The sequence below is a fragment of the Capricornis sumatraensis genome, chromosome 21, assembly GCF_032405125.1.
Source record: "Capricornis sumatraensis isolate serow.1 chromosome 21, serow.2, whole genome shotgun sequence".
NCBI classification, from domain to species: domain Eukaryota; kingdom Metazoa; phylum Chordata; class Mammalia; order Artiodactyla; family Bovidae; genus Capricornis; species Capricornis sumatraensis.
Window position 1 is genome coordinate 55,557,751 of NC_091089.1, and position 22,675 is coordinate 55,580,425.

The 22,675-nt window shown below is 38.9% G+C and overlaps 1 protein-coding gene across 1 annotated transcript in view; it reads left to right on the top strand.

Moving 5' to 3' along the window:
- DCC (DCC netrin 1 receptor) overlaps positions 1-22,675 on the top strand; it is an 813,847-nt gene that overhangs the window by 748,335 nt on the left and 42,837 nt on the right. The window contains 2 exon segments of the mRNA XM_068993780.1: positions 2,658-2,819; positions 11,911-12,123. Of these exon segments, the coding sequence (XP_068849881.1) occupies positions 2,658-2,819; positions 11,911-12,123 (375 nt within the window).

A 22,675-nucleotide genomic window follows, 5' to 3' on the forward strand; every position in this document is an offset into this window, starting at 1 on the left:
TTAAACTAATACCTACAATTCACTTCCCCACAGAATAACATACAATTGTCAGCTCTATGAACTCTCACAGAAAATTAAATAGTATTTCAGTTAGCAACTAGATAATGTCCTCTAATTTTTTCTGGAAGTAAAGTTATATTCAAGTATTGATTAATCATTCAAGTTATCTGCTTTCTAATTTTCTAGGCGGTACAACCGTAAAAAGCTTTATCAAGACTTATACATCTACAGGTTTCATTCACTTAGAGGTATTTCGTGTAATACAATATACCAAGACAAGATTGAAAACACTGAAATATCACTTACATCTTTACTAACATAAGTTTTGAAAAAATGTTTATCCCATTAAATCATTAATATACATTCTTATTTGATTCAGATAAAGCACCCATTACTTAACCTCCTTAAAAAAGAGTTAGTCCTCATTACCAAAACAGTCAGTCAAAACATTTTATGCATTAATATATGATATTTGTTTTTCAGTTTCTGATTTACTTCACTGTATAGCAGGCTCTAGGTTCATCCACCTCACTACAACTGATTTAAATTCATTCCTCTTCATGGCTAAGTAATATTCCATTGTATATAGGTACCACATCTTCTTTATCCATTCATCTGTCAATGGACACCTAGATTGCCTCCATGTCCTGGCTAGTGCTGCAATGAACACATTGGGGTACATGTGTCATTTTGAAGGAACCCTTTTAATTTAAAGTGCTATGTATTTCATGTAATTAATCTGCATTTTTAAGTCAAAATATTTTAAAAATCTGTTTCTAACCAACAATAATGCAATGTAATTTGTATCTTGATGATGAAATTACTAGGTAAAAGGAAAGTGATTAAAAAAATTTTTTTTTACTTTGGTAAATGTACACTGCTGTGCATGTGGAACTTCAGCAACTGGCCTTAGGGTATAACTAAATTAAAAAATCATAATATAAATAATTCATTAATTTTTTAGATAAGAATATGCTGTTGAAATTGATCATTCCAGCAGCTAGCTTAATTTTTATTTTTTGTTAATAAGAGGTAGAGTGTGCTAAACATTTTATAAGATGAAGATTGACTTACACTGAGAGTAAGTGTTTCATAATATGATACAGTTCAGTTCAGTCGCTCAGTCGGGTTTGACTCTTTGTGACCCAATGGACTTCAGTACGCCAGGCCTCCCTGTCCATCACCAACTCCCAGAGTTTACTTTGGGAGTTACTCTGTCCATGGAGTTGGTGATGCCATCCAGCCATCTCATCCTCTGTCATCCCCTTCTCCTCCTGCCTTCAATCTTTCCCACCATCGGGGTCTTTTCAAATGAGTCAGCTCTTCGCATTAGGTGGCCAAAATATTAGAGTTGCAGCTTCAACATCAGCCCTTCCAATGAATAGTCAGGACTGATCTCCTTTAGAATGGACTGGTTGGATCTCCTTGCAATCCAAAGGACTCTCAAGAGTCTCCTCCAACACCACAGTTGAAAAGCATCAATTCTTCAGAGCTCAGTTTTCTTTATAGTCCAACTCTTACATCAATACATGACTACTGGAAAAACCATAGCCTTGACTAGATGCACCTTTGCTGCAAAGTAATCTCTCTGCTTTTTAATATGCTGTTTAGGTTGGTCATAACTTTTCTTCCAAGGAGTAAACATCTTTTAATTTCATGGCTGCAGTCATCATCTGCAGTGATTTTAGAGCCCCCCAAAATAAAGTCTGCCCCTGTTTCCACTGTTTCCTTATCTATTTGCCATGAAGTGATGGCACCAAAACAGATTGATTATATTCTTTGCAGCCAAAGATGGAGAAGCTCTATACAATCAGCAAAAACAAGACCAGGAGCTGACTATAGCTCAGATCATGAACTCCTTATTACCAAATTCAGACTTAAATTGAAGAAAGTAGGGAAAACCACTAGACCATTCAGGTATGACCTAAATCAAACACCTAATTCATAATGTGATACAGGTGAACAGGTATTTGAAGAATGGAATCGGACAGTGCTCACTAAACCTAGAAAATATTGTGTAAGATATTATCTGTAGGTTTAGACCAATGTAACTTCAAACATGTTTTGGTATTTCAGAAAACATTAAGTTGCATTTAAATTAATGTGTCACAAAGTTGTACTACTTCAGCTGCTTGAAAGTATTTTCTATTAAATATAAATCCTTGGTTTGAGTATTTAGAGTATACTTTCATATTCTCTCTCCAGACTATAGATCTCCAAAGCATTACTTTCCTTCACAGAATTAATAGAAAATCCCCCCTTTTTTAGCCCCCTGTATATAATGTATTCCATTTTGGAATAATCTAATGTTTGTAACATCATTATTTTTGCCTAGAAGAAAGAATAAGATGAAAACCAAACCAAACCAAATAAAAACCAGGGAGCCTTAAGGTGGCCTATGAATCACTTCTTTGTTTGAAACCATGAAAAGTTTTAAACCTCAGGGTAATTCTTGCTAGTGAGATTCTTGAAGAGTGAGTTGTCTTTTCTGAAGTGAGAAAGGGACTTTCTAGAAAGAGAGGTAAGTAAAGGAAGCAACATGAAACTATGAGGAGCATCCATAGATTTGAAGATGTGAAAATGTAGCCGTTTCCTTTTTGCTTGTTAGGCGGATGCATGGGATTGAAAATATTAATGACAACACCTTTGTTTTGCAGCTGTCGTGAGCGCCATCCCTGTGCCAACCCTAGAAAGTGCCCAGTACCCAGGAATCCTTCCGTCACCCACGTGTGGATACCCCCACCCGCAGTTCACCCTCCGGCCTGTGCCGTTCCCAGCACTGTCAGTGGACCGCGGTTTCGGAGCAGGAAAAGGTTAGTGCATTGCATTTTCCTTTATTTTTACTGAGAACAAACGAATAAGATCAATTACGTCTTGTCAAGTGTGTAGCATTCTGATGCTCTTATCCTTTGTAAAGAGGGCTTCAGCTGTGACCTGAGTACTAGAATTTTCTTTTTCAGCATGGTCAGTTTTTTGGACCCTAAACATGTATTGGGACTGATTTTCTAGGACTCTTTCCACAGTCTGTTGCACTGACAGTATGAAGAGTTGTGAGAAAACAAAGCTGAACGGGTTCAGTAAAACAGTGACGTGATGGGTGCTGGAAATTCGTATGTTCTGTTAAGTGGGAAGTGAATAAGCAAGTGACTGAACTCCAGCATATTCTCACTTAAGTGTCTGTTTGTAATAATTGAAGATGTCTCTTTGATTTTCCTTATGAACCAATACCTGTATGAAAGCTTTAGCTTTCTTTATTTAAATCAGCCATTTGCAACACCATGGATAGACATTTTTCATTTTTAAGAAATAGCTATTGGAAATAAAAAATTTTCCAGACTAATATTTCACCTGTTGTATGTATTTATTTTTCCAGCTTTAATGGGAATAGTTGACATTGAACAGTGTGTTGTGCCATGTGTTGATCTGATACACTTCTCTATTGCAAAATGATAATCTCCATAACCTTAGCCAACACCTCCATCCGTGGCACGTAATAAGCATTTCTTTTTTGTGGTAAAAACATTTAAGAGTTACTCTCTTAGCAACTTCTGAGGGTTTAATACAGTATCATTAACTATAATCACTCCTCTGTCCATGGGATTCTCCAGGCAAGAATACTGAAGTGGGTTGCCATCTCCTTCCCCCGGAGCTCTTCCTGACCCGGGTCTCCTGCTTGCCAGCAGATTCTTTACTAACTGAGCTATGAGGGAAGCCCATTCTATACATTATAGCCCCAGAATTTATTCATCTTCTAACTATAAGTCTGACCAAATATGTCCTTTCTTCTCTCCTCTCCCAGTCTCTGGTAAACATTATTCTAGTTTCTACGTCTATGAGTCTGGCTTTTTTCGATTCACATATAATGTTTGTCTTTCTCCATCTGACTTATTTCACTCAGCATAATGCCTTTAAGGTCTATCCATGCTGTTGCAAATGTAAATGTCCTTCTTTCTCGTGGCTAAATAGTATATGTGTGTATGTGTGTATACATTTTATATGTATCTCACATCTTCTTTGCCCATTCATCCTTGATGAAAACTTAGCTGTTTCCATGTATTGGCTATTGTGAATTATGCTGCAAAAAGCATGGGAATCTCAGCCATAAAAAGGGATGAAATGGGGTCATTTGTAATGATATGAATGAATCTGGTGTCTGTCATACAAAGTGAAGTAAGTCAAAAAAAGGAAAACAAATATTGTATGTTAACACATATATATATGGAATCTAGAAAAGTAGTACTAATGACTCTACTTGCAGGGCAGGAATAGAGACACAAATGTGGAGAATGGACTTGCAGACACAGCGGAGGAAGGAGAGGATGGGATGAGTTGAGAGAGTAGCTTTGATATACATATATATATATATGAAAAGTGAAAGTGAAGTCGCTCAGTCGTGTCCGACTCTCTGCGACCCCGTGGACCTATGTAGCCTACCAGAACTCTCCGTCCATGGGATTCTCTAGGCAAGAATACTGGAGTGGGTTACCATTTCCTTCTCCAGGGGATCTTCCCAACCCAGGGATCGAACCCAGGTGTCCCGCATCAGAGGCGGACACTTTAACCTCTCAGCCACCAGGGAAGCCCTATATATATATAATCATATGTAAAATAGATAGCTTGCGGGAAGCTGCTGTATAGCACAGAGAGCTCAGCTTGGTACTCTGTGATGTCCTGCTGCTAAGTCGCTTCAGTCATGTCCGACTCTGTGCGACCCCATAGACGGCAGCCCACCAGGCTTCCCCGTCCCTGGGATTCTCCAGGCAAGAACACTGGAGTGGGTTGCCACTTCCTTCTCCAATGCATGAAAGTGAAAAGTGAAAGAGAAGTTGCTCAGTCGTGTCTGACTCTTAGTGACCCCATGGGCTGCAGCCCACCAGGCTCCTCCATCCATGGGATTTTCCAGGCAAGAGTACTGGAGTGGGGTGCCATTGCCTTCTCCCTGTGATGTCCTAGAGGAGTGGAATTGGGGGTGTGTGGGAGGGAGGTTCAATAGGAAGATGGTATAATATACTTACAGCTGATTCACACTGTTGTACCACAGAAACTAACACAACATTGTAAAGCAGGTGTGTGTTAGTTGCTAAGTTGTATCTGACTCTTTGCAACCCTATGGACTATAGCCTTCCAGGCTCCTCTGTCCACAGGATTTCCCAGGCGAGAACACTGGAGTGGGATGCATTTCCTTCTCCAGGGGATCTTCCCAATCCAGGGATTGAACTTGCATCTCTTGCATTGGCAGGCAGATTCTTTATCACTGAGCCACCTGGGAAGCACCTGTAAAGCAATTGTCCTCCAAATTAAAGAAATAATATTAAAAATAGTTGGCAAAAAAAATGCATGGGAGTGCAGAATCTCTTTGATATCCTGTTTTCATTGCCTTTGCCATATGCAGAAGTGGGATGGCTAGATTATATGATTGTACAATTTTTAATTTCCTAAGGTACTTACACACTGTTTTCTACAGTGGCTATATCATTTTATATTTCCACCAACAGTGCAAAAGTGCTTTCCTTCCTCCTCCACATCCTCGTAAACACTTATCTCTTATCTTTTTTATTTTAGCCATGGTAACAGAGGTGAGATGATATCTCATTGTCGTTTGATTTGCATTTGATTTGCATTTCCCTAGTGATCAGTAATCTTGAGCACCTTTTCATGTATCTGTTGGTCTTTTGTATATCTTCTTTGGAACAGTGTCCATTCAATTCCTCTGCGCATTTTTTTAATCACAGTGTTTATGTTTTTTGTTTTTGAGTTGTATGAATTTTTGTATATTTTGGGTATTAACCAGTTAATCAGATATTTGATTTGTAAGAATTTCCTTCCCTTACATTTTCATTTTCTTTCTTTGTAGCCACTTTTTAATTGGATATAGTTCCATTTACTTATTGTTGCTGTTGTTGCCTTTGCTTTTGGTGTCAAACCAAAAGTAAAATCATCGCCAAGATCAATGTCTGTTTTCTTCCAGGAGTTCTACAGTTCTTGGTCTTATGTTCAAGTCTTTAATCCAGTTTATTTTTGCATATGGTACGAGATAAGTAATTTCTCTCTTTGATAGTCTGTTGTTAGGATATCAAAATGCAACTGATTTCTGTATATTGATTTTGTATCCTGAGAGTAGTATTTGTTTCAAAGAATGTACAAATGGAGAGAGATTCTCAAGCTATTATATGCGCTCTGGTGAGTTTTCCTGTGCTATTTAGCTTTTTTTCCCTTCAAGCACGGCATTTTAAAATCGATTTTATGGCATTCTTCTCTTAGTTACGAACAGGTGACTCAGCATCTCCTGTGAGATAGGATATTTCGTAATAGATAAGATGGTAACAGCAATAAAATATATTTGTGGAGTAGCTATATTTTTTCCTCAAGCCAACAGGGACAGCTCTAAGAAATCATAAATTGTCTAGATGCAGCAAGGTTAGAATTAAAAGGCATCAAAAATCTGCCAAGAGAGAATTAGATTTATTTTTCTTCTTCTCACTGCACATCATGTCTAGAGAATAGAGTTGTGTGCAAAACCTCAAAGAAAAAAAAGTCCTCCAGACCACATTGAAGGGATTTAAATAAAGGTGTAAGAAGTCCAACACCTCCAAATTTCTGAATCCCAAGACAACTAGGACGATAATTCTAGTCAAAGGATTCAGAACACACAAGTCCCTTCTTCAGTTTCTGAACTGCACTATCCCCGAGAGAAAAGAGGTTTATAGTTTTAGTTTAGTTTTCTTCTCATTGCTTCATTGTTCATTTATATTCTCTTACTATAAAAGGAAGTGTCAGAATGGCCTTTATCTGTTCATTCCAGCAAGACTGAGATAGCCAAAGTTCACTACTTTGTCCAAAACTGGAAATTAACTATTTCATTCGCGGGTGTTCCCGTAAATTCTTTTCCATTTTAAAAAGCATCATCTCCTTCTGAAAATCCAACATCCCATTGATTCCTTCCTTTCTCTCCTGATCTGGTACAGCATGCAAAACTGTCTCATTAAACCATGGGGAAAATGATTCCAGAAGTTACATTTCAATGAAAAGGAAAACAACTGAACTAGTATAGAATTTAGTTTCATCTGTGGTTAAGGATCACAGATTTGTTTATGCCTTTGTTTAGTCTCATACCACTGTGGTGCAGGATTTTGACAGTGGATGAGGCTATGCATACCTGGGGTCAGAGTGTAAATCTCTGTATCTTTATTCGATTTTGTTATGACTCTGAAAACTGCTCTAAAAGTCAAGGTCTGTTACAATGAAAAGGTGTGAGGGTGAGGAGTAGGGAGTGAGAAAGAGGAAGGAAGGAAGGAGGGTGAGCAGGAAAAAAGGGAGAAAATGCAGTCTCCTTAGTTGATTTTTATTTTAATTTGCTTAAAAGTAATATTATTAAATACATTTAAAATTCTATTACTATTACATAACAGATAATGTGAACATAAAATAGATAATGTATTGTATAAAGTTATGCAAATTAAGGATTCTTAACAGAATCCTTTGTTTAATAATTCGTGAACCTCATCTAAAATCAAAAGGCATTGACAGTCTACTTCTGGCCAAGATACCATAGATTTTTAAAAAATATAAGATATACTCAGTCCTTCTTCAAGTATTTTTTTGACCAAAGCTATGTGCAGTGCAAAAGGCATAGGAACTGATATGTGTTTCCAAGTGATTGCTTTGAAAAGAAATACATAAAACAAGCATCCTCTTTTCTAGGAAACTAAGTATTCTCTAAATCACTGTCAGAAACAGTTAACTTCCGACCATTCAGTATCGGTTTATAAATGCCTTGGAGAACACTAAACATCCCAGTTCTCTCTCAAGCAGAAAACATTCCATGTCTCTGGCTGGAGATGTCTTATTAGTCACCTTGAAAAACAGCAAAAGGCACACGTAGGAAAAGAAACATTTCGACTGTGGGAAACGGAGCAACTCTCCTTTCTCAAAAGTTATCAGATGGACCTTTGAGCTTGAGAGATGACTCACTAAATCCCTGCCCACAAAGAAGGCTGCTTTCTGAGGACACTAATAAAGCTGAATTTCTCCCCTCCCATAATGAATGGAAAGATATAGGATACAGTTCATTTGCATAACACACATTCGGTGATCCACACAGAAAGGTTTATACAGTTGTGATGGACAAATATTTCTTCTTCCTATTAATAGCTTCAGTTTTGCCCTTCACTTCCGTGGGCAAAGGAACTGGCCATGGGGAAACAAGAAAAAGAGATGTATTTTGAAAACTTCAAACGATCATCTGTAGATCTCACTTCTATAAGTCAGTATAAAATTGGGGCCTCCATTTCCTCCCCTTTGGAACTGGTGCTAGAGGCGATGATGCCCACTCTCGTCTTCAGTGTTGACATTGTCTCAGTGAGAACACCAGTCACCTTTCTCCAGGTTATCGTTCTCCTGCGCCTCTTTCCCAGATTGGAAATCAGTTAACAGATGGAACTTGCCATCAATAAAATCAGAACAGTAGAGTTCATGGAGCTTTCTCTAGGGTCTTAAAAAAAAAACTAGCTGTAAGGAATTGGGGTTACTGTGGATTACTGCATGATGTTGTTCTTCTGAGATTAATGAGTGAATTTGGTTCATGTCTTGAAGTGTCTTTGCCTAGTTATTCGTCTGCTATATTTCTTTCAATGCAATCTGAGATAGAAAGAAAATTCTCATTTCCGTTTTTACAATACTTTTGCCAGTTATTTTGTAGCAATTATTTATGTATTGGCATTAATTATTATAAATTGCCTTGAGATTTGACTCTGCTGTATAACCGTATGCTATCTGCACCATGAATTCCTACTATCTCATCATTTGAAAATGAGTGCCTTGCCAGGACCTATTTGATTCTCACTTTAGTCTGTGAATTGCAGGGATGCTGCACTTTGTGAGCGAAAGGAGGTTTTCTTTGCTTTTGGAGCTCTTAGCACCGCTAAATGTCATGTCAGAAAGCCAGTCTGTTTCACTTAGGTGTTCTGAAGCTGGCACCTGAACTGGCCAAACAGGCTCAGATGAAATGAGAGCTTTACTCCAGTGGAGCAGTTGCTCTTGTGTTTGCTGGAGAGTTTTTTCACTGCCTTAAATGTCAGCCAATTCTAAAAGGCACTTTTTTTTTTTGCTCCATGCAACATATAACTATTATGAATCACCTATGGAAAATCTATACCTTGCCATTGTATTAGGTATTAAGCAAAATTAACATTTTTAACAAAACAAAAACAATCCTTTGTGCATTACTGATACATTCAGTCTCAAGTCTGGACCCTCTCATTCCCACCTAGCATATGAGATTAGGCACTTTCCTCTTCACTCTGTGGCACAAAATATTGATTTTGCTAAAGAGCTGGTCCAGTGATATCAAGCTATTATTTCTTCCCTTGGTGTCAAGAACAACACTGTGATGTTCCCAGTGGGAATCATGGTAGCCAACTGAAAACTTGGGAATGGAGGACTTGGAGTGCTCAGCATTTTTATTTTCAAATATGTTAAAGAGAAGAGGAATGGTAGTGCCCAACCCCCAAAATTCAATGAAGTCAATAGATTTCATGAAAAGCCTGAAGTTTTTAAGTAAATTTTAGAAGACTAAAAAAATGCAAAGTTTTATCAAACCTATGATCATAATAATATTTTAATATAGCTCTCTTTCATTTCAAAAATATAGAAGAAATAGAAAAGAAAAAATATGAAGGAAGGAATGAAGAAAAGAAAGATATCACAAAATGTTACTACCTCTGTAAAGACTAAAGTGGTTTTTTAAAATATGATACAGATTTATTGCAATCCAGCTTCCATAGAAAGAATTATAGCAGATTTCTGAGAAAAATCGTGAAATTTCTTCTCATAGAGAGGCATTTTTAATATGATGTGCGTGCATGCTAGTTGTGTCTGAGTCTCTGACCCCATGGACTGTAGCACACCAGGGTCCTCTATCCATGCAGTTCTCCAGGTCAGAATCCTGGATTTCCTCCTCCAAGGGATCATCCTGAACCAGAGACTGAACCCTCATCTCCTGTGCCTCCTGCATTGCAGGGGGACTATTTACCCACTGAGCCGTTGGGGAAGCCCCTAATATGATGATAAGGACCCTTTAATAAAAACTAGCCCTTTGGGAATAAAAGAAAGACCTCATTGTTGGTTCCTGTAGCTGCTTCTCTCAATCTAAGAGATACTGTATTTTTAATTGGGCAATTGACCATTTATTCCTTTAGATTAAATATGAGTCCAGAGTAAAACCTGCATAATTCTGTTTCTAAAACTATACTCTTGGTCACCTAATTATACCATCCTGAGGGAACACAAGTTACACACATATTCCTCCTGCCCTTTACACTCTTGAAAGCAGTTTAGCTCCTTTTAGCATCTACCTGAAGGTCCCTTTCCGTTTTGTCTTTGAGAACCAACATCACTGAAGACTCATCTTAATGTTTTCCTTACAGCCCCACACTTTAACCTTGAGATTATATATGCACATACATACATGCCCATATTTGATAAGACATCCTAGCATAGAGATAAGGCACCACTCTTCAGACTCTGCTTGCCATCAGAGTTCTATCTAGTTTGCTTGATTACATTTTCCTTATTTGAAGAAATATTTTATCAAGTCTTTGCCCATTTTCTGGTTCTGAGTGCTACGTGGCTACATCTGTCCTTGGCCAACCCTGTGTCTTTCCACCTCCATCTTTGAATGGGGTAAGCCTGAAGCCTGCTTAGTGACCTAGAGGACCTCTAATCCTTTTTGAATATAGAAAAAATGAGCTTTAATATCAAATGCCTTCTACAGGCACATTTCACTGTTGCATATCTTTTATATCTTTAATCTCCACCCCCTTCAGCATTATCAGATGTTCCGTCTCCTCTGCCCTTTGCTGACCTCACTGAGCCTTCTAGAGAGGTGTCTCAGAATTATCTCACAAACTAATTATCTTGAGATATTACCTGCTTAGAAATTCTTTCAAAGGAAAGAGATTATCTTCTATCACTGCATTTTTTTCCACCTTTACCCAATAGTACTTTCTTAAGAAATAATCAGAAATATTATTCTTTGATCCACACTTATACCTACTATGCATCTCTGTTCATTTTCAATTTAACTTGGATCTATTGAGTCTGAAGATGAATGAATAAAGTCAAATCACAGTGTTCTTAGCATGAAAAACTGCCTGGCCAATATTTTAGTACAACTCAACTGTGTTCTTTGGAGCAAAAGGTGTGTTTCTACACACAAAATTGTCCAAATAGCCAAAGGCTGTCACAAACAACTATGTGAAGCGTCTTCAACCATAGTAATCTGAATGAAAATTACAAGGTTTGCTACCAAAGGGGAAAAACTGCAATTCTGCATTCAGGCAACTTGTTTCAGCAAAGTCATCTTTCATGTAACTTCTTAGATTGATGTGTATCTATTTTGTTTCAGAAGATAACGACAGTGGTTATTATTTGCATCATTTTATTAGCAATGCCTTGAGCACCCGGTAACTCTGATGTGTTTGATAGCTGACATGGCATGTTTAAATCACAGAAAAATTGGCATATTGGCTAGTAGATAATAATGCGGCTGTAGCCTGGCTTGGTACATTGAATTTCACTGACATTGCTACTTATGAAAGGAGAAATAACTCTCTTTTCTCGCTCCATCACTTATGATTGCAGGGCCCAGAGAGTTCAGGCAATACAGTCAGTGCTGTGTATCTTTTACTATTCTTCCTAGAAGATACAGCCCTCCCCTACTGGGTCTGTTTCTACTGTTTAAAGGGGCAGTGCTAACACGTCCCATAAACGCAAGAGGATAGTGGGATGCAGATGTTCCTAAACGTGAAGGATTGGCCACATCATGGTACAACTCTCTGAACTGTTCCAGCGACTTAGAGAAAGCCCACTTTGTTGTAGAATAATGAATGGCTTCTACTGTGTTTATTGCAGCGGTGAGCGAAGGACCAACCACCCAACAGCCACCCATGTTGCCCCCAGCACAGCCTGAGCATCCGAGCAGTGAGGAGGCACCCAGCAGAACCATCCCCACGGCCTGTGTTCGCCCAACTCACCCCCTCCGCAGCTTCGCCAACCCTTTGCTACCTCCGCCAATGAGTGCAATAGAACCGAAAGTCCCTTATACACCACTTCTGTCTCAGTCAGGTAAGTGCCCATTTGTCTGCATTCAGAAGCTTTGTTGCCCTTGGTGGCTCTGCGTTAAGTGCCCGAGGCTTCCTGAGAAGGCTCGGAGGTAATGTATCTGTTGGATGCTGATCACGTGCCCAGTGCACTCGTGTCTTTGGCTGATTTTTGTGGTGCAGCTTTTAAGTATTTGCCTCGTAAACAGCTGGCTGATTTGGTGCCTTTCATTCCTTTGGAAGGTTGATGCTGAATGTCAGTTCAGTACTTATAATAGTGCTATGCTATGCTATGCTATGCTAAGTCACTTCAGTCGTGTCCGACTCTGTGCGACCCCATAGACGGCAGCCCACCAGGCTCCCCCGTCCCTGGGATTCTCCAGGCAAGAACACTGGAGTGGGTTGCCATTTCCTTCTCCAATGCATGAAAGTGAAAAGTGACAGGGAAGTGCTTCAGTGAGGTCCGACCTTCAGCGACCCCATGGACTGCAGCCTACCAGGGTCCTCTGTCCATGGGATTTTCCAGGCAAGAGTACTGGAGTGGGGTGCTGTTGCCTTCTCTGAATATGTGCTATAGATATGCCCAATAGAGAATACTGGACTTTCTGCTACATGGGTTGTCAGATTTAAAGCTAGACTGCAAAATTAGAGTTCAAGGTACAGAAGTCTGTGAAAATCACTTTTTTAAGAGAAATGTATGTAAATCTCATAATTCTGTTTTTCTCCTTTCAATTGTTGGCTCCCAGGGGTTCTTATGTTAGAGTTCCAAGGCCAGAAAGGAGCATCAGACCAGCGTAGAGTCTAATCTCCTAATTTTAGAAATAAAGAAATAAAAATAAATATATATAGAAATAATCTTAAATAAGTATTATAAGAGTATATAAGAAATAACAATAAAGAAATAGAAAGAAACCCAAACTTAGATAGGAAGCAATATCTGTGTTTCCTTTCTAAGAAATGCAGATACGGAGAGGAGAACCTGAGTCCCTAACTCCCAAGGCAGTGCTCATTCTGTTACCTTAGCTGGCATCCACTGGCTCCATTGAACCAGAGCTCCTTTTAGTTTCTGTTATGGATCAGGGAGAATCCAGGGGCGCAGAGAGGGGGAGAGGAGGAGGAGGGAGGAAGGTGGACAAGGAAGAAAAAAAGATGAGGAAGAGGAGGAGGGGAGCAGGGGAGGAGGAATAAATAGATAAGAGGAAAGAGAGGTCAGTAGCTGGATAAGTAAATACGTAAAGAACTACCTAGGGCTTGAAATTATTTGGGATATTGGCATCATTCTTGACAACCCCAGCATATTAGGCACAAAACAATCAAGTTCAGTAATTCCGTGTAAAGAGAGATGCCCCCCTTAATAGACACAGGTAGCTGCACGGACCAATCAGCCATTGTACAGATAACTTTGAGTTAGTTTCTGTTTTCAGCTGTATACCCAGAGCAGTGTTAGTCACTATATTAGTGCGTAAACCTGCTGACACTAGGAAAAATAAGGCTGCCATTATGAATCTTAAATTGATATTAACATTTAGACTCTATCTTGTTCCTGGCATCACGCCGGTCGAGTATCTGGTTTCTCACCATTCGTGTGGTGTCTAGTATGCCTGCTCAGCTACCCAACTCCTTGAGGTGGAGTAGAACCCAGGAGGGCTGAGGACCTCCATCCCTTGAGATGCGAGCTGCATGTCTCCCCTGGGCAGAATGGGGTCTTCTCTGACACACAGGTTCACTGCAGGTCATGGTTTCATTTCACCGGAGATGGCTCTTCTAGCCCCAAAGAAGGCCACACTAGGGTCCGAAGCAAGTCAGTATTGTCCAGTCTCTTCTTCTGCTAGCCACACATTTATCCCACATACACATGATTTGGCGAATCCGCTACTTGGTATTGCCCCAAAGCTGTGAGGTCTTTGCTATTTGAGACAGGAACAATTTGAAGCAAGAAAATTTATTTCAGGAAATTCCTGTGTCAAGAACATGCTGCCTGGTGGTTTCTGGCTATACTCACTTTCCCACTGAAAAACCAACTAAGGGAAATGATCTTGGAGGACACTGGTATTCAGGATAGATGGCAGGTTAATTGCAACTACTAATAATAACTAACCTTTATTGAACATGTGCTATGTGACCTATATGCTTCTGAAGCCTTGCAGTATGGTATGTGATCCTCAAAACTTTGTGAGGTTGTGCCTTTTTTAAACCTATTTCAAGGATAAGGAAATTGTAATAAAGAGCGTTTAAGTAGTATATTTAAATCTACACAGCTAGGGAGCAAGGCTTTTCCCACTCTTTTTGATTTAGAAAGCAGGGGTTCTAAACTTTTAGGAACTCATTTGTAACTCTTAGTTTGTGTCTAACTCATTTAATGACAAAAGCAAAGATAATTTTAAAGCCTGTTGAATTAAATCACTCTAAAGCTGATAAAAAGAAAAAAAATGGGAAACATCTGAAATAATTCTGAGTTGGGAAATACCATTTTCTCACAAGGTTTCTTCCCTCACATTTTAATGAGTGAGAGAAGATGAGAATTTTATCAGAAGCTTTTTCTATACCTATTGAAATGATTGCATGGTTTTTATTCTTCAATTTCTTACTCTGGTGTATCATATTGATTAAATAGTGGATACTGAAAAATCCTTGCATCCCTAGGATAAATCCCATTTGATCATGGTATATGGTCCTTTTAATGTATTGTTGGATTCTGTTTTCTAGTATTTTGTTGAGAATTTTCACATCTGTCTTTATCAGTGATATTGGCCTATAATTTTCCTTTTTTGTGTGATATCTTTGGTTTTTGTTTCACAATGATGCTGGCCTCATAGAGTGAGTTCAGAAGTATTCATTTTTCTGCAGTTCTTTTGGATAGCTTCTGAACGATAGGTGTTAACTCTTCTCTAAATGTTTGGTAGAATTCACTTGTGAAGCCATCTGGTCCTGAACTTTTACTTGTTGAGAATTTTTAAATTACTGATTAAATTTCAGTGCTTGGAATGGGTCTCTTCGTATTTTCTGTTTCTTCCTGGTTCAGTCTTGATTGTACCTTTCTGAGAATTCGTCCATTTCTTCTAGAGATGTTTAACTATTTTATCCTGCTGCTGCCGATGCAGCTAAGTCACTTCAGTTGTGTCTGACTCTGTGTGACCCCTTAGACGGCAGCCCACCAGGCTCCCCCGTCCCTGGGATTCTCCAGGCAAGAACACTGGAGTGGGTTGCCATTTAATACCAATTTTATAACACCAAGAAACTAAAGTGCTGTAGTCTTTATATTGTTGATATTCTATTTTGAAGTTTTTTATTTTTTAGGAACTGTGTTATGCAGAGAAAAAAAGATGGAAATTATATTCAGAAGTCCATTTTAAATGAAAATTCTGCAGTGGCAGTAATAGTGGGTTTGGAACACAAAATCTGGAAATAAACTCATGTTCCAGGTGATCCATAGTAACAAAAAATGACCCCCAAGTGACCCAGTAGAACACCCAATAAGAGGCAGAACAAAGCACTTATCATGGTCATTTACTAATTATCATTATTTTTTTATTCTAGTTACAGTGAAACCAAAGCTGTCTAAAACAAAATACACTCAATTCAGCATGAATGAGTGTATTATGTCTTTAAAAGATGGCTCAGAGAGGTTTTTCTTTTGTCTCTACACCTATTCTCTCAAATACTGAGTGTATTTGAAGAGCCTTTCTGTTCTAATGTCGTGTGGGCAAGATCTCATTTTCCTTTATTTCCCCTGCATATTTATAAGTCTACATTTATTTTAATATTGTTCTTGTTTTAGTGGAATGATTTCTTATAAACTACCTTTTCTTTAAAATTTTGCAGTGTGTTTGACTTGCTGGGGGATTGATTTTATATAAAACCATAGTTCCCCTTTAAATGCCATCCACCCCCACTCGCCTGAGGTCCACCCCCACCGTCACTGGGACATTATTAAATGCCTTTCCCTTTTTTGTTTCTCCATTATCTCCCTGTGACTCCTGTGCATTTCTTTTTTTTTTTTTTCTCCTGTGCATTTCATAAAGTCTTACCGCATGATTTTCAAATAAGTTCCCCCTGCATTGCTCCTGACACATGGTAAGTAGTATGCTTTTAAGAAAGGGCTGATGTTTACTTATTCTAATAGAAACAGAAAATTAGCAGACAGACAAATGTATTAGCTGTGACGTTAACCACATGCTTCCTATTCTAAAAGATGAAATCCTTAGAGCTTTCGACAAATTTTAATTCTCAGGAAATCATTGCTTGAGTCAAACTGATGGATGATGTCAAGTCTTTCTCTTTTTGGGTTAAAAACAATACCTCAAGTAGTTTTACTCTGAGTTTCATAATAAAAGACTGCATAATTACTAATGAACTTATCTTTACTTACCACAAGTAGTTACTTTAGATATGGTAATGTGAGTAATTTTAAAATATCATACCCAATGAGAAGCCCCTTCTGGTTTGAAATCATTTAAATTAGGATCCGGGAAGAAGTTCTTTTTCTTCTCAGGTGCCTCTGTATGGTTTTTCTTGGGCAGTATTATCGATCTGTGCCTCAGCTTGCCTCCCAAAAAGGCCCGCGAAGCTGTGTTTGCAGTTTTATATGATTTATTTGTTGTTTAGTCACTCAGTCAAGTCCGACCCTGCAACCTCATGGACTGCAGCCCGCCAAGCTTCCTTGTCCTTCACCATCTCCCAGAGTTTCCTCAAACTCATGTCCATTGAGTCAGTGATATCATCCAACCGTCTCACCCTCTGTCGTCCCCTTCTCTGCATAATGTGCAGTAATGATATCCCTGCAGCTGCACAGAGATTTGCAGTATTTCCATAACAAATGGTAATTAGAAAATCATCCTATTATCATAATGGCTGACATTCTACCTCTACCCACCTGAAAACACAGATTCATTCCATCATTTATGTTTTCCTTCTACGATCAGAAATTTAGCTTACTAGACTCTAGGGTGTTTTATGGTATTTCTTACAATTTGATCATCACCTCATGATAAAGCAGTTCCATTTCTTAATGCTTCACCTATAGACGTGAATAACTGTGGTCTTTACATGTATCAGGGAGGTTGCAAATACTACATTTTGCAAATCACAGATGTGGCCATATAAGTGATTTGGCTTAGTCTCCTTTCAGATTAAATAGAAAATGCTTGATGGAGCATTGGGCTTATGGCCTTATAGATCTGACATAAATTCTACAAAGGGCCAAGATAGGCTATTTTTTTTTCCTTCACTAGTGAAAATTCCTTTTAGCTGTGAACTGATCAGCTGCACTTTAAATGAACCTGGATTAGGGGACCATTTGTCTTGCAAGGCTGTAATTCTAAAGGGAAAGAAAATGTGACCTCTTAAATAGTGACTTTTATATTGTAGTGCTGTTTTACAGCACTAGTCTCCTGGAGTTCTTGCATCTTTGTAAAGCTGTATGCATGCTTCATTGTCATCCATTTACACACTGCATCTCTACATGTTTTTATTCATAAAGGGAAAACCCAGGACATCCTGATCTGTTCAGTCTTCTAGGGATCAATATGTCAGTGGACATGACAAGACCAAAACTCACTCCATTGTACTGCAAAATTGAGTTTGATTTTCCCTCTGCAAATTGTGGCATGTGCTTCAATTTGTCTGAGGGCTGGGGACAAGGAGTGGGTGGAGGTGGCTGACAGCGGGCAGAAAAGGCATTTGATTTGTATTTTATGGCTGGCTGGGAAATCATGTGTTCCTGCTATAACCTGATCTTTTTGGCAGGCCTCATTTCTGTAAATACTCTGTCACACAGAACTTCTGATAAATTACTATAATACATTAGTTCAATTCCTTTCCCTGAGCCACGTGTATGCCACCGTTGTGGGTATTCATCAGGATTCCACCTGACTGTTCCATTTTGCTGAAATCAGCCATGGGCAAAGGTCTTGGGGGGTCAGACATTCTTCAGCAGGTAGAACAAGAGGGTCACTTTCCAGGCCAGTTAGAGCAAATAAATCATTGGCACAGTTAAGTAGGAGAGATGTGTTGATTTGATGTTATTGGAGCCGATACCATCAATCAGTTTCAGAGGAGAAAATTACACTGCCCCCTAGTATGCGGTATCTCATGTGTAAGCTCAGCTGTCTGTATGTTTTTGTTTGTTTGTTTGGGCAGGGGGTTGCTTTCTTGGTAGTTACCTTCTAAATCGTCCTGTCCTCATGTCTAACAGATCATTTTTTTTAATAGGTAAAATTTGATTTGATTTGATTTGTTCTAGTCATTCTAAATTACTCCTTGGTAAAATGTAATTGGCTCTTCCCTGGTGGCTAAGACAGTAAAGAATCTGACTGCAATGCAGAAGACCCAGGTTCAATCCCTGGGTCAGGATGGTGCTAGTAGTAAAGAACCTGACTACCAATGCAGGAGACATAAGTGACGTGTGTTTGATCCCTGGGTCGGGAAGATCCCCCGGAGAAGGGCATGGCAACGCACTCCAGTATTATTGCCTGGAGAATCCCATGGACAGAGGAGCCTGGTGGACTACAGTCCAAAGGGCACAGAGAGTCAGACATGACTGAAGGGACTTAACATACACACAAAATGCAATTAAGTCAAATTTGCTTTATACGTCACCAATATTTGTAACACTGAAACCTACTTGATGTTTTAATAAAATACTGGTTCCTTTAGCATGGTGTTCGAGGATTTAGGGAAAACCTCTGCTAACTGCCTCAAAGAGAGGGATTTCTAGAAGCAACTTTAGGAAACTTTATAAGTAAGCCATGTGACTGGTACCTCACTTATAAATGACAAAACTGAAGCCTAAAAGGTTAAGCGGCTTGCCCAAGGTCAAGAGTTGAGCTATTGGTCAAGTTTACAGAATTCAGAGAAATAGAACACTGAAGAAAAAGAAAGTATGTTAGCCAGTGTGTAGTGATGCAAGTAGCTATTTTAGATTGACTTTTTTTGTACAGTTGGGTTTCTAGGATGATCCTAGTTATTAAATATCCCTCAGAAAGAATTGTTTGATAGCAGGCAGGTTGAATTATTTAGCTTAGTATCTGAGTAAATGTTTTCTTCTTTTATGTAGACTAGATGGACAAAGGGAGATACTAAGCCAAGAACTCTGAAATAGCTCCTGTTAAACTCACCTGTCCAGCCTGCCAGATGCCTTGACGGGAGGGCAAGGGGCCAGAGAGCTGGCATCTGGTGCTTTCAGCACCACACACTGTGGAGAACCATGGCTTTGGAGTCCAGTCATAAAATCCAGATGCACAGAAGGGAGTGTGAAGCAAAGATAAAAGTTAACACACGTGAGAATATTACTCAGATTGTGGGTCAGAACATGTGAAGGTCAATGAGAGTGAAAAAAGGAACGGCTGGTACTTTCTAGAATTTCAAAAAGCTATTGGTAAGAGGGGGAGAATGAGCACCATTGAGTCAAAATTGCACCCTTTTGATCAAACTTTGGCACAATTTAAAAAAATAAGAGAAAATATTGTACCAAGAATTGTTCAGTTCAGTCGCTCAGTCGTGTCTGACTCTTTGTGACCCCATGAACCACAGCACACCAGGCCTCCTTGTCCATCATCAGCCCCCAGAGTTTACCCAAACTCATGTCCATTAAGTCGGTGATGCCATCCAACCATCTCATCCTCTGTCGTCCCCTTCTCCTCCTGCCCTCAATCTTTCCCAGCATCAGGGGCTTTTCAAATGAGTCAGCTCTTTGCATCAGGTGGCCAAAGTATTGGAGTTTCTGCTTCAGCATCAGTCCTTCCAATGAAGGACTGGTCTCCTTTAGGATGGACTGGTTGGATCTCCTTGCAGTCCAAGGGACTTTCAAGAGTCTTCTCCAACACCACAGTTGAAAGGCATCAATTCTGCATTCAGCTTTCTTTATAGTCCAATTCTCACATCCACACATGACTACTGGAAAAAACATAGCCTTGACTAGACGAACCTTTGTTGACAAAGTAATGTCTCTGCTTTTTAGAGACAAGAATTTTTAGATCACAAATAAATTGAAGCTAATTATCAGCATTATGCAGTCTGACTCTAGGGTTAAATCATTGCATTGCCAGCTAAATAATCGTGCGTCTGTGTGCTCAATCGTGTCTAACTTCTTGTGACCCCATAGACTGTAACCTGCCAGGCTCCTCTGTCCAAGGACTTGTCCAGGCAAGAATATTGGAGTGGGGTGCCATTTTCTTCTCCAAGGGATCTTCCCAACCCGGGGGATCAAACTATAGAGAAAATAAAAACAAATCTATTACATAGTAGACAATCTGGTTTGAAGCATATACTCTAGGAAGACTGTCCTTTGATTATACTGGGGAGTGGTGGCCTTGTGAGTGATAGAAAATGATGAGAGAAAGGGTGAAAAACAGGTTGTTTTCAAGGCAGCAATTTTCCTTTCCTGTCACCTAAGAACCTGATCGGTCACATGATTAACTACCGCTATAGAAATTTTGTTATTTACAAAATATTCTTGAGGGTCAAAGTGCCTTTTAAAAATCAGCTTAGGGGAAACTAGTAGGGTTAACATTTTGTCAACATTTACAATTTTTAAAGGATATTCTCAAGTGAATTCCTGCCTACCTGCAAAGTAACTATTATCACCATTATTGATATAAAGAGGTTGAATAATTTGTCCTGTTTCAGGCTCATATGTGTTTGTTCTTTGACCTTTATACAAACTCTTACACATAACGGACACTCAATAAATATTTGTAGAGTTTGTCAGAATAGAATAACAAAGTAAGAGCCAGAAATTAAATTAAGGTCTTCAATTTCAAGTCTAATGATGATTATAGGTGAAGCAAGGCAATTTGGGAGTTGGTAAAAGAGTTAGATATTGATAATAAAGGCAGATAAGATGAAACAATTTAAAATTCATGACCATTTGATCATAAAATGTTAAATGGCCTGAACTATGAATAACACTCCTAGTAAAGTTGAATTAAGTTACGTAAAGTGGGAAAAAGTAATACTAAGCCACCACCTCTGGAAGTTCTAGTCAGTAATTTAACTTCATGAAAATAAATACACATAGTACATGAAGAAGAACCATGTCCCCTTTAAATTACTAAAAAAAAAAAGGGAGGGGGAGTGAAGCTCATTGCAAATAAAATCCTGAGGACTAGTCTTCTCTCCATTTTGCTATAATATTATGGAATTATGCTCCCCTGAATTCTGCTCATTCTCATCTGTGATAGATCAGCATTCCTCTTCAAAGAAAAATGAAACCTGAAACCCTAGCAATCTCAATCACTACAGTAAAAAGGTAAGCATTCTTTCTGTGTTTCTTCTTTGCATTGTTAAAGAGTATCAGTAAGAGAAAGATTTGCCTTGAATAAAGATTCTGAGCTACACACTGTGCATCTTAAGTCTTCTAAGCATTTGACAGAGTTCCATATAGTTCATCAGTTTGTGTCAGATTCCAGTTGCTTTCTTTGGGAGCAGGGAAACATTTTGAAACAAAAAGTATTCATGTAAACCTCTGTGTTAACAGCTTATTAAAAATGTGTTGTGAAAAATCTAACACACTGAAAACAAAATCTCTGTGAATAAGTGAAAATTTAGCCACGGGCAAGCTATTTCTAAAGATATGACCTGTAATATCTGAAAGAATGTGTAAAAACCACTTAAAGATCCTACTTCTTCTGAATGTTTATAACGTTTCCTGGCAGACACTTGATGGGAGATTCAAGTGCCATGTTAAACATCTTGTATGCTTCATAGCGTAGACTTTCATCTCAGGTTTGCAAGAAGATTGATGTTCTTATTGCCAGAATCTCTCATTTACCGGGATATCGAAGCTCTCAGAGGAGAATGCCTTTATCTTTTGTGGTAAAGGGATTCCAACAAACTTTTTTTTTTTTTAAGTTGGTGCAAAACAGTGATCAGTAAGCCCAATTCACTTGGTACTTAAAACAACTACTCTTTTCATATCTACTCCAAATTGCCCTTAAATATTCTTCTTTTATATTTCCCAGGCTCTCACTGTTGTTGTTCCATCACTAAGTCATGTCCAACTCTGCGACCCCATGGGCTGCGGCACGCCAGGCTTCCCTGTCCTCCACTGTCTCCTGGAGTTTGCCCAAGGTCATGTCCATTGAATAAGTGATGCCATCCAAACCTCTCATCCTCTGTCGCCCTCTTCTCCTTCTGCCTTCAGTCTTTCCCAGCATCAGGGTTTTTCCAATGAGTCGGCTGTTTGTATCCCATCCTCTTACCCAGTTTATATCTTTCTACTTCTGTGGTCATCTGAGTCATGATTTTTTAAATAGAAAACAGCATATTTCAAGCTACAATAATGTGTTCACTTACTATACCTTTAAAGTCTGAGATTGCTGATTTAACCTTTTGGTTCAAGAGGTGTTGCATTTAAATTATAGTTATCTGTTCTCGTCTTGGCTCCTCTCTGGAATGGTACCACAGTTAGTTAATAGAAACAGAGTGCTTTGGACCCACAAGTGTGAGCTGATGCCTGCCATGGTGCAGGACTAAGGGCAGAAAGGCTTCATGTGATGAGAATTCAGCCAGCCTTTGGCAAGAGCAGACTGTGACTGAAAGAGAACTTCAGGAAGAAAATAATAAAACTCCACTAGGAC